At 38.9% G+C, this 12162-nt stretch overlaps 1 protein-coding gene across 1 annotated transcript in view; it reads right to left on the bottom strand.

Annotated features, from left to right (window-relative positions):
* The window catches only part of FBXL4 (F-box and leucine rich repeat protein 4), a 47660-nt gene extending 41314 nt beyond the window's left edge, over positions 1-6346 (bottom strand). Inside the window, exons 1-2 of the mRNA XM_018078039.2 lie at positions 6185-6346; positions 5023-5612 (exon numbers count right to left, since the gene is read on the bottom strand). Coding sequence (XP_017933528.1) covers positions 5023-5531 — 509 coding nt within the window. The 5' untranslated portion in view covers positions 5532-5612; positions 6185-6346. The remainder of the gene's footprint in view (positions 1-5022; positions 5613-6184) is intronic.
* Positions 6347-12162: the final 5816 nt, after the last annotated feature.

Below are 12162 nucleotides of genomic sequence, written 5' to 3'. Positions count from 1 at the left end.
GATTCCTAACTAGTCTGAAATGTGTGGCCATGCTTGGGGTGATGTTTCATAGCGTATATCCTTATCGCTACGTGATGATTACCTCTTCAGTAGGTTAGAGACTGTCTTGTGACTAATTTTTTCTTGTTTTCTACAGATAAAATGTAACACTGATTAGGTTGTTTCTCACAGGTGAGATACCATGGTCATTTGTCTGGAAGCAGTTTCATTCTGCCTTGTGTGTTTCTGCCATTTATTTCTATTTAATTTATTTTATTTCGTGTCATTTAGAATTTTGCTAGAAAATTGAGCGTGGCTCAGTGTTTCCTAGCTTAGTTGTGTTTGCTGTATGCAAAGTTTCTCTTTCTGAAGGTCTTGAAGCCTGTAGAGGCAGAAACTGCTGCAAAACAGAGGAGCAGGCTAATGAAGATGGACAAAGTAGAAGGCTCTCTCTCCTTCAATTAGGAAGTTCATGGTATTTAAGCAGTACAATGCTAATTCAGATGGGAATGTTGCAGATTTGTTTGCTGGCAGCCAGGATAGGGATCAAAATGTCTGATCAAAAAAACTATCCCCCCTTCTAAAAAAAGGGTGTGAAACCAGAAAGGCAGTGGACTGAATGTAAAATATGATCAGCTTTTACTCGTAGACAGTGGCATTCAGATGGTTCGTTCACTCTACCTTTTATTCCCTGTGAATCTCAGATCAAAACACCCAAAACACTGCTGAAACCATCAACACATTAGAGTGTGATAAGGAACCTTCAAGGTTGTATCTCACCTACGTGTAACATACAACTTAACTTCTAGGCATTACTGGTAATCATAACACAACACAATCAAAAATAGGGATCGATTTCTCCCCCACATAAAACCTGAGATTTTATATTACAATATTCCCTCAGTCTCACACTACTATTTTTTTCTTCGGCTTTCTGCACTCTGATAATTCATGTAACAAATTTGTACATGGAATGTTAGTATACTTTAAGGAATTACCAAACACTTCTCACCAATCAAGGTGTGAGTGGTACAAAAGAAAAGCGCAAAAGGTCTCCATGTGTTAAAACAGCAGTTTCTCTGACATTTATGAATTTTAAAAATTGGTTTATGTGAAGGAGAGTGATGTAGTGCCTTCTGTCTCTAAAGCAGCCAAAAATATGAGAGGACAGAAAATTCTCAGCTGGATGCTGGTTAAACCATAATGAAAAAACTTCAAAGTACCTGTCATGTTTTAAGCATTAGGATCATTTAGAAACAATTACATGCCCTCTGAAAAATACATGCTTATTCTCATCCATGAAGGTCTGACTCCATCTCTACAAACACTCTGAATAAAGTTCACCTGAGCCAGCATCATACAGAGCTGTGATAGCAGTATTCAGTGCACCAGCAACAAAGAAACACAACCAAAGACCTCTTTCTGAACACCTGCATGAGTCATTCTTCCTTGCTACGGAAGCATAAAGTGAACACATGGGCCAACCATGTGGGTGTTAGCCATTTTTCAACAAGAATATATAAAATCCTCTTGAGCAAGTATTCTGGTACACCAGCTCCTTACAAAGCCTCTTGTAGGCTGCAAGCTTTTGCACACAGAAAAGTCTTGGATGAGCTGATGCTTTAAATATTAAACAAAGAGAAAAAAAGATTACTAAGCTGGACTAGTATAATCCACTAAACATTTAAGCAAATCTCAAATGTTTTCCTCTCAACATAGAGTCCACCATTAATTTGGCCTGCTTTTTATATCAAAGCAGGAACTGGTGAAAAAGAACCTTCCTAATGACCTGCTGTAGCGGGTTTCTGTGGCGGGGTTTTGGTAGCGAGGGCGCTACAGGAGTGGCTTCTGTTAGAAGCTGCTAGAAACTTCCCCTGTCCCGTGGAGCCAATGCCAGCTGGCTACAGGATGGGCTTCCTGCCGCCAGTCAGGAGTAACAGTAACACCTCTGTGATAACATATTTAAGAACTGAAGGTTGTTGTGCGGAGGAAAATTCCAGCCAGGGAAGAGCAGAGTGAGAATATGGGAACAACAATGCAGATACCAAGGTCAGTGCAGAAGGAGGGGGGGTACACCAGATGCCAGAGCTGAGGCCGCTGCAGCCCATGGTGCAACCCATGGTGGACTGTAACCCCCATTCCCCATCCTCCGGCTCCACTGGGGGGGAGGAGGGAAGACATGGAAGGAAGGAGGGGTGGGGGCAAGGTGTTTTTCAGATTATTTTACTTCTCACTCTTTTGCTCTGATCCTGTTTGTAATAAATTTAAGTAATATCCCCACTTTTAATCTGTTTTGCCCGTGAAGATAATCAGTAAGTGACCTCTCCCAGCTCTTAACTCATGAATCCTTAGCTGGTTTTTTTCTCTCCACTGTCCAGTTGCAGAGGGGAGTGACAGAGTGGCTTTAGTGGGTACCTGGCATCTGGCCAGGGTCAACCCACCACACCTGCCCTTTCCACACCAATGTTCAGAAACACACCCATAGTCAGCTGATAAAGCAGCACTGGAAGGTTTTTTGGTAATAAGGTGATTTAAAAACGAGTATCAAAAGAGTCAGAAGAGGAAAACAAGGTTCTAAGTGCCTTTTGAGTAAGTAGGACATGGCCTTTTTTAACAGAAGAAAATAGTATGCCAGTTCTTCAAGACCAAAACATCAGTTAAACAAGGAATCATCTGAGATTACAGCAGCATTCCATCTTCAAAAAAAATAATTCTTAGCTGACATCTCAGAGAACTTTTGGAAGTGAGAACAAGGGACCAAGAACTGAAGCAGAAAACAGACTGCGCCCTTGCAACATTTCAGATTCCCCTCATAAAGGTGAGCAAATGAACAGAGAAAAAATATTGCATACCTCATGTGGAGAAAAGGTCCCTTCATCTTCCCGTCAAGACACTATGTATAAGACATGTTTGTCTCCTTTAGAAGAAAGGAGACAAACCAAATGTGCAGCCCTGAACAGACAAGTCCTGCTGAGGGAAGGTAAGCCAAAAGAAAAAAACGAAGTCCCTCTAACACTTCTCTCACATCAAGACTAACAAGTACTGAAGAGGCAGCACAGAAAACTGGTTCCAAGGATCCCTGAGACAACCTTTTTCTAACCAGAAATGTTGTTAAACTATGCAGGCAGGACAGAAGGTATTCTTGCCTACAAATTAAAGAGCAGGGTCCTACAGAAGCTTCATCTTTTATCATGAAGAAGGGAGTCTGAGTTCTCAGTGATCACACCTCAAGAGGAGTCATAAAGCGCATATCCAAAGGTTTTATATTAGTATTTTCACTTCCATCTCCTTTTACCTCTCTGAACAATTTTCTCTCTTTTTTTTTTTTTTTTTTTTTAATGCACCTCACTAAGTAGCTCCTTCAGTTAACATTTCTTGAGCTTTCCTCCAACACTTTTCGGTCTTTACCGAGGTGTACTATTTTAAGAACCTAAACCTAAACAGACATAAAATAGCATTAGCTTATCAATCAGAACTATATCCTTGTGATGCCCTGAAGCACCCTATGTTACAATTACCCTAATGCAATATTATCAAGTTACAGAAATAATCTCTACATAAGTTCTGTGCTACATCATAAAGAAGTAAAAATCTACATCATAAAATAAAAAAGTAAAAAGAATGTTCACAGAGTAATTGCCCAAAAGTTATTTCACACTAGGTTCTAAACTTGAAAGTCTTAGAAGCTGCCTTCACCACATATCATTCTATAAATAAGTTCTGTGTTACAGTGCCAAACACACTCATTCTTCTGAAGTTAGGTGGCCTATTATTACTAGTTTGACTCATTACTGTTCCTTGAATTCATGTTTTTGAGCTGTACAGAATATTCTCACTAGAAACATGTAAAACAAACAACTGCTCTTAAGAACAGTATATGACAGAATCATACAAAAGATACTAATTGGGAATTTTGAATACATAACACTCAATTTTCCAAGAATTTTCAAATGAACATCAATGGGCTAGTATTAGGAAGCAAGGGATACTAAGTTAGACCTATAAGAATGCTTTTTAGCTGCATCTGTAAAAGGCAAGGCAGGAAAAAACACCAAACATCCAAGCTAATACTGGTTATACCACCAAAGTGTGCATTTCAAAGTAATAGAGTATTTGCTGGCATACTATTTTCTACAGCATACATTTTCTTCTATCGGCTCTCCCTTTCTTTATAGTTTTGGTATCATTTAATCTCTTCTGATATGGAGTACTTTGATAGCATATACTGATAGCTTTTCCCAATGCTTTTGCCCACTATGTACTTTGACCTGTTCTCTTTCTCCTTCCATTTCTATTTCCTCACCTCCTCACTAAGAGCTTCACACCTCATACAAAGTGTTTTATTTTACTATATTACCACTCCCCAGGTCACCATCTTCCTGACCCCCCAACTGAAATTTCATCAGGACTCTACTATGAGGAAAACCAACAGGATCAAATCAGCTTCTTTTAGCCTATGCAGTGAGTGTAAAAACAAAGTGCAGCTCACACCCTTTGATCAGAACAAAAATAAAGATCTGACAAATGGCATCACCTTTTGTCTGACTGCTCTGTGCTTCTGGTTTTAGTCTCATTTCCATATGAATAGTTACAGTGCCTGATTATACTATACACGCAACCTAAAGCATGCAGAGAAGAAAGTTTATGGCTACTTGAAGCAGGGTGATACAGCAACAGTGAATCCTCACCTTCTATCACACAATTTGCTTTTCTTATTGGAGGAAGAACTCAAACCTGCCGTTTCAAAAGTGGTTTCTGTACAGACATAATAATTATTGCTCATAAAAATTCCAACACAAAAACTATCATTACACAAATTAAATTTGATATTAGGAGCTGCAATAATTCCTACAAAACATCCACATCTCTGAAGTTGTTATCAAAACATGTCACCACAGTTTTAAAAACACGCAGAAATAAAGTAAATGTTAGTGGGTCGGATGCAAAACAGATAAATACTAGGAAGTAAACTTCATTAAACAGCACTGTGTGTAGCATTTAACATCTTACAGGAAAGCATAAGGAAGAAAAGAAAAAAATTACCTTACTTCAGCTGGTGGATTTTGAGAGTAAGGATTTGCAGAGCATGCTAAAATCCTGACTACAGCTCCAGGATGATAGGTTTCCAGAATGTGCACTGCAGTGGGATAAACTGGTTCTTCAAAAGCAAGTTCCACATAGTCTTGGCTACAGAAGGTGGATGGTGTCCTCTTGAACGGCAGCCGAGCGCTGGGACAACGATCCCACCACGTCCCGTAAGTTCGAAAGACAGCAGTCTGAGTAAAGTCACCAGAACTAGGGTACACATTTGGAATACCTGCTAAATTCCACATGGTATACGACATGCTGTTTTCACTGCCATAGTGAGAGCTGAAATCCAACACTTCTTTGGCATACTGAACTATTTCAACATTGATAGGTAAGGCTCGGGTGTTTGATTCAATAGCCCTCCGACTGTTCATTTCTCCTCTCGTCGCTGTCCTAGCTCGGCGCCGAAGGCACATATAGTAAAACATGCTCAGAACTGTTAACATGGGAAACACTGGTGACATCTAGATTTGACTTAAGAAGAATCAAAAAGTCAGGAGTCCTTTATAAGGTGCATTAACTGCTTGTGGTGTTTTGGAAAAGAGCTGATAAAACAGAATGAATAAACATAGTGAGCAGATACAACATTCTTAGAAAGTAAATTGTGCTCTTTCTAATATCCTCTTAAACAAAGTACTGCTACTAAAATACTAACAAACTATTAGATTTTATTTTAAGATAATTGTTTAGTTGGAGGTTACTAAGTGTGGCTTCCCATTTACTGTGTTTAAAAGAAGAGAATAGTGTGAAGAATCATTAGCCAAAACCTGCCCTCAAGCAAGAAAAAAACTAATGGTTAAATTAAGCATTATTTCCAGGGATTTATAAGAAAAAAAAAAAAAACTTGCACTGACTTAGGGAAATGAAATCAAGTATGAAATTAAATGTGGCTCTTGCCATAAACAATTGTAAAAGAGTATCTCAAGACAGAACTTCACATTGTGAAGATACAGCTTCTTAAAACAATTGTGAAAAGCATTTTCTTAAAAGCATTGTGAATGGCTTTAAGAGTCAAATAAGCAATCTTTGGGCCGTTAATCTAAACCAAAAACTTAACGTGCTGCTTCCTCTATCAAAGTACTAATCTGAGAAAGACTCACAAAAATACCATCTTTACCATTTGAAGTTGTCCATGACAGCATACATCAGTGATAGAAGGGTCACCAGTCTCCTGAAGGATGCTCAGAATTCATTAATAATATCATCTGCCTTTAAGCCATGCAACAAAGTAAGTCTTCAAAAGAGTCCTGGCATCAGAAGTTCTCATAGAAAGCATTTTACTTCTGAAGAGAGAAAATTTTTTTCACTTAAGTAATATTTCCACTAAACATAAAATGTACTAGATCTGCATACTGTTAAGCTAGTTAAAAAAATCAACACAAAACATACTATTAATTAAGGATACTAGTGTGTTTTACACAGCCTACACCAACACAAGAAAAACTATCAAATAAATACATTTAACAATCAAAAAAAGCTAAATTCAAGGTAAGTCACTAAAGTTTTCTATTTACCACAGTGAAGAAACATTTATAGCTGAATGTTGGCTACAGGACACAGAAGGGCTGTATCATATTCCCTACTAATAAAGGTCCTCTTACATATGCTGGTCCCATATTTAGCAGCTGCTCCATACCTGCATGATGTAAACTGTGAGGTTTACCAACACACAACAAAATGTGGAGCGTATTCTCCGGTTTCCACTGACAGTACACAACACACTTGGGCTATGAATTCACATCCTCCAGTAACACAAACCGGCCTTCTGATTATGATTACCTTGTTCATCAGCTTTAATAGGAGAGAATAAGGAGTAATGCCTGCAACCCGTTAAGAGGCCAAAACAGGGATGACTAAGCATGTCTCAAAATAGAATAAATGTTTCTTCAACAGCCTGTACTGGAGTTGCCAGTTAGTTTATCAGAGGATTACATGCTGTGGTAATCTCTGAATCAACAGACACAACTCTTCTATTGCAGAAGACAGCTCAAACAACAACTAACATGATGCCTCACACTGCCAGGCAGACAAACCACATATTCAGTGTTTGCCATGGGTACAAGCAAGACCACACTTCAGAGTTTTTGGAAGCATAAGCTTAAAGTAGGGTAGATAATTAAACAAATGGAGACTTTTGAATGCCTCTATACAAATCCACCATATGTGTTTCTCGGGTCAGTTGCTTGTTTCCCGTACTTAAACACACACACACACACACACGTACAAATAGTTCTCTCTGAACGTTTCCAACGAGGTGGCGCTGTAACAGATAAGGACAGGCTGCACTATTTGCCCCTCTTACCTATCGCAGAAAGAAAATTTACTAAAGAAGCGTTCACTTCTCACTTTCTTGACTCTTCTATTATTTGCCTTTTGTTTAGTTCCTGTCCTTCCTTTTCACATGTTGACATAGCTGTCAACAACATGAATTACTTCTGAAATTCAGTGAAGAAGGGAATGCATAAGACAATATGCTGGATCTACTTCAAGCTCCCCTGGAATGCCAACAACCAATAATGTCTATTTCCCCCCTTCAACCTGAACCACCTTTTAGAAAAGGCACTGGGAAAAAAAGCAGCACAATCCCGAATCTCTGCTCCTTAAAAACAAAACAATACAAAAAAAAAACCAAAGTAAACAACTTGAAACTGAAAACTGCTATTCTATTTTTTCAAAGCAGAGATGCTTCAATGTAAGCAAAGATTACACATACATTCTCCTTCCAGAGTTTTCCTTCTTAAAAAATCTATATACAAAATATGCCAAAAGACATTAAACTTCAACAAACGTACTGCTATCAAGCCCTGGAATGATGGGTAAATCAGTATATACACTACATTCTAACTCAAAATTTCACCGATTAACGTGATTTGAAGGCTGCTCCATGGAAATTATGGCTTTCCAGATCTCAATTTCAAGAATCATTCAGCTGGGGTACTTCAAGATCAGGTGGGAATCACTTTATCTCACATACACAACCTACACAACTTCGTGTCTGCACTGCAAACTCAGGTTGCCTCTAGCCACAGCCCGGAGCTCCCACAGTGCTGCTGTAAAACCCAGCTGTGCTCCTTATCAGCTCATCCAAGAGCAGCATAATCGTGGAGTGGTTCAGAGCTGTACATCAACTAGCTGGCCACTTTAAGCCACATCTAACAGAGCAGGTAACTTGAAATCATGCTGCAGATTTTCCATTAGCAGAAACAGAGTGGGTCATTCCCACTCTGGCAACTTGATGAATTCATAAAACCTGCAAAAATTTCATAACCTTGATGCTGACACAACTTCATCAATTTTGGCTGGCACTAATCAACAGGCTCAAAAGTAAGTAAGTAGGAACAGAGAGCTTTCATAAAAATGTATTAGTTTAAATAATAGAAGTGGAAGTAAATTAGTTCTAAAGAGTTAAGAACAATATAGGATTTAGCTGTTTATAACAAGTAAGAGGAAAGAGAAAACTATTCTAAAAGAAGGATTAAGTAAGCATTAGGACTACAATACAAATAGGAAGTCTTCTGGCATTTTAAAACAAGCATTAATGATTGTGTGGAGTTAAAAGACCAATGAAAAATTGCTCCAGAGGTCAAAGGATAATAAGCTAGTGAAAGAATTACATTAAATACAGATCAGTAGGGTCAGATGATACAAAGAGATTTTTTCAGGAACTAACACAGGTCAAGCCGATTTCTAATTAAAAGGATTTAACTTTGCAAAAAAAGATAAAAATGCAGACTCAGATCTATGCAAAGCATCAAGACAAACAGCTCTGGAGTAGAGCAGTTCATGTACATGCAAATTTTATGTGGAAAACTCCTCCCTCCCACAAACTGCTTGATTATTTTAAAGAGATCCGTTTAGCCCATGTAACTATTCCAATCTGTGGCAGCATCCTTGGCCTGTTGCATATTATTGATTTTCTTTTTACAGGCATAATTATGCCAAAGTGAAGATTAATAAAGGTTTCTTTTAAATGCATCTTTTTATCCTCCTCCCAAGCAGCAGCCTTCTACTTCTTTTATTTGGTTTCTTTCATATCATTAAATTGACTGAAATGTTGCTATTAAACACCAGAACCTTCAGCAGCCACCAGAGACTAGCACAGAAGACACTAACAGTCTTATTAGAAACAAAAAGCAATATGTTATGAACATACAATAACATTGTGAGGTGCTTTCCTTTGTCTACGTGTCCATTTTGCACTTCCAGGCTGGATCCAATTCCCAGCCTCTCTCCAGGGCTGCATGAGCTCTGCCCTCCCATCTCATGCTGCACACAGACCTATCCCTCTCTGCTTCACAGCCACCTCTCCAGCCAGCACTGCTGGGGAGTCAGATGAGTCCTGGGGCTTGCCCAGGTAGACACTAAACACTCCTGCAAGCAAGTCTGTTCTTCTCCCTGAACCAAAACATGAAGTCAGTGCTGGCTCAAGGGGGCAATAAGACTGCAAGGGCCCCAAGTCAGACCAGCTCAAAGGGCCACTGAAATGTTACTTCTAGTTTTACAAGATAGACAGGACTCCAGAAAACCACACTGGACTAGACCTGGAATAAAACTTTAAGAGAGAGAGAAGCTACCTTCTTTCAAAATACATTACAGTGCATCACATTATTTACAGTATCTCCTACTCCGAATATTACTTAATTGACAACTATTTCAATCATATGGGCAAAGTCCCTTTTTCTAGCATGACTACCCTTTCTTCCCTTCATGCTATGCATACAGAAAGTTTTCTAAGACTGTAATGCAGGATTTGTGTAAAAATGTAACAAGTAATAGATACCAGATTTATATAAAAAAAAAGAATTATGGCATATTTCATCCCTGAGCCATCCCTGGAAAAGCACGTGATAGACAAGAGTTCATACTATTTCAAGAGAAGTAAATATTGTATATACAACATGTATACACCAGGTTTGATTTTTAAAGCCAGAGAGGCAATAATTCCTGTTTACACCAGTGTGGGAAGATGGTTGGGGGTAAAAATAAGAGGAAACTGAGAAGTTATAATCAAATCTTAACAGAAATTCTAATGGTACAGAAATTACAGGGTAAAATGCAGCTGCTACTCCCTGGATGGAAAGCAGTTGGCAGTTCCACGATGATTCCCCATACAACAGTAAGCACCTGCTATGGGGGATGAAACAGAGGGTGAAGACACCACAACCAGGCTCTGTGGAAATCCTTCCAGGGAGGGGAACTACATGGTACTTTGCACCTGACAAATGGCACAGCACCTGTCAACTAAGGGAGGTAGGAGATGTCCTGCTGCTGAGCCAACAACTGTGGCAAAATCTCTCTCCTCAGATGAACTTGGTTCATTAAAGCCTAACTGTAATATTAGTGCACACCTCCATCCCAAAGTTACCTGCCTCCAAGTATGACCACCACCCACTGGGCATGCACTCTATATTTTTTTTTGACTGTATCTTTAAAAATGAAGTAAGACAATTTTACACCAATCAGTAATAAAGGTATTTATGACTACAGTCACTCAAGCTCCACCTAAAAAAAAAAAGAAATAGTATAAAAGTAAGTTGAGAGTGGGGGAAAAGTTACGGAAGACTCCACTGTAACTGCTGGAATCAGTCGACAGGCTGAACCCGTCTTCTTCCCTCGTAGGGAACCCTGTTGTGTAAGAACCACTCTGTGCACGCTGAATACTTTTACTGGGACTAGAACTTTTCTGTATTTTGCTTTGAATATGTTTTTTGCAGTCAGATACTATCACTGGCAATCTTTGAACCTTAACCTGTCACAATTTTCTATTTGTAACACTGTTTTCCCATAAACTGTTACTGTGAGTCCTTCATGGGTGTTGGCAGCCGCTGGCAGTGGGTTACACACTCTAATATAAAGTGTGAAGACCCACTGAGGGGTCTCCCTTACCCTGTTGGCTTAGCCCCCTGAAAAGGGCAGTCAAATTGCCCTCCGATTCAGACAGACTGTTCAGTGAACGGTCCCCATAACAGGACACTGACACACTGGTTGGGCATGAGGGTCTCAGCTTTTCTGGACATTAACAGACTAATGAATCACTGATGAACTTTCCCCACACTAAGAGTAGAGGAAATTTCCCCTTTTCACATGACACATGAGTTTTGCTAATCTCACACTTGGGAGTACTGAACAGAGTTTTCTTTCATTTGAATATAAAAGAAACAGCAATATTGACAAATTACAAAGAACATATAAATGACAAAAGCAATAGATTGTACTATCTGTAAAAAGATTAATGCACTTCAATATATGCATCTTACATAAAAGATGGTAAATGGGAAATCTCTTAATTATCTTTGTACACTAATGTACAGAGGGAATACTGGATCCTTACATTACAGTCTAAAACAGAGTACTTTTACCACAGGTTGGCATCTCTTGCTGTTAATTACCTAGATTATACCAACATCTACATTCAATTTGTTGAAACTAGAAGCAATTATTAATTAAAAATTAATAAGCTCTTACAGCATACTTTAGACTCGGGCCCTACTTGCTATGTTTCTTCACATAATGTATTCTGGCACTAAAACCAGCCATTTTACACATTTTTAACTTATAAATTTACAGTTTGAAGAAACTTGGAATATATGGCAAATTCCACCTATCTAGAATCTTCCTTTTGTTGCCATCATGAGCACCAAAACACGCAAAATCGAAGAATTTCACACTACTTCACTGACTGCCTTCCTGCTAGGACCAGACTCATTGCGTGGTTTAGAATCGCAATATTATGGAGACAAAAGTTCCTTCAGCACCTATGACATGCTCACGGTGGCCATCCTGCCTTCTGAAGGCTGTCTTCACAGATAAAAGAAATTGTTTCTCAGTAGGTAGCCATTTCTATCCAAAGCCTAATGTCACCAGCATTATACCACTTCATTTCGACCAACTACCCTTCTAGCTATGGTGAAACTCTCCTCTTCATGCCAAAAAACTAAAATAAAAAAGTCCTCATTGAATACTACTTTTAAAAAGGAAATTGAGTGCATTTGTCTATTTGTCTTCTCAATCTTCTCTTGACATTTCCTCTAGATCCTGTATAGCATTTACTTGCTGGTCAGCTGCTTCCTCACCGCATTGATGACAGCTATTAGG

Source organism: Manacus vitellinus, unplaced genomic scaffold (assembly GCF_001715985.3).
Source record: "Manacus vitellinus isolate BGI_N305 unplaced genomic scaffold, ASM171598v3 scaffold_4_pilon, whole genome shotgun sequence".
NCBI lineage: Eukaryota > Metazoa > Chordata > Aves > Passeriformes > Pipridae > Manacus > Manacus vitellinus.
The sequence above is the reverse complement of the archived record's forward strand: the minus strand, read 5'-3'. Positions and strand labels throughout refer to the sequence as shown.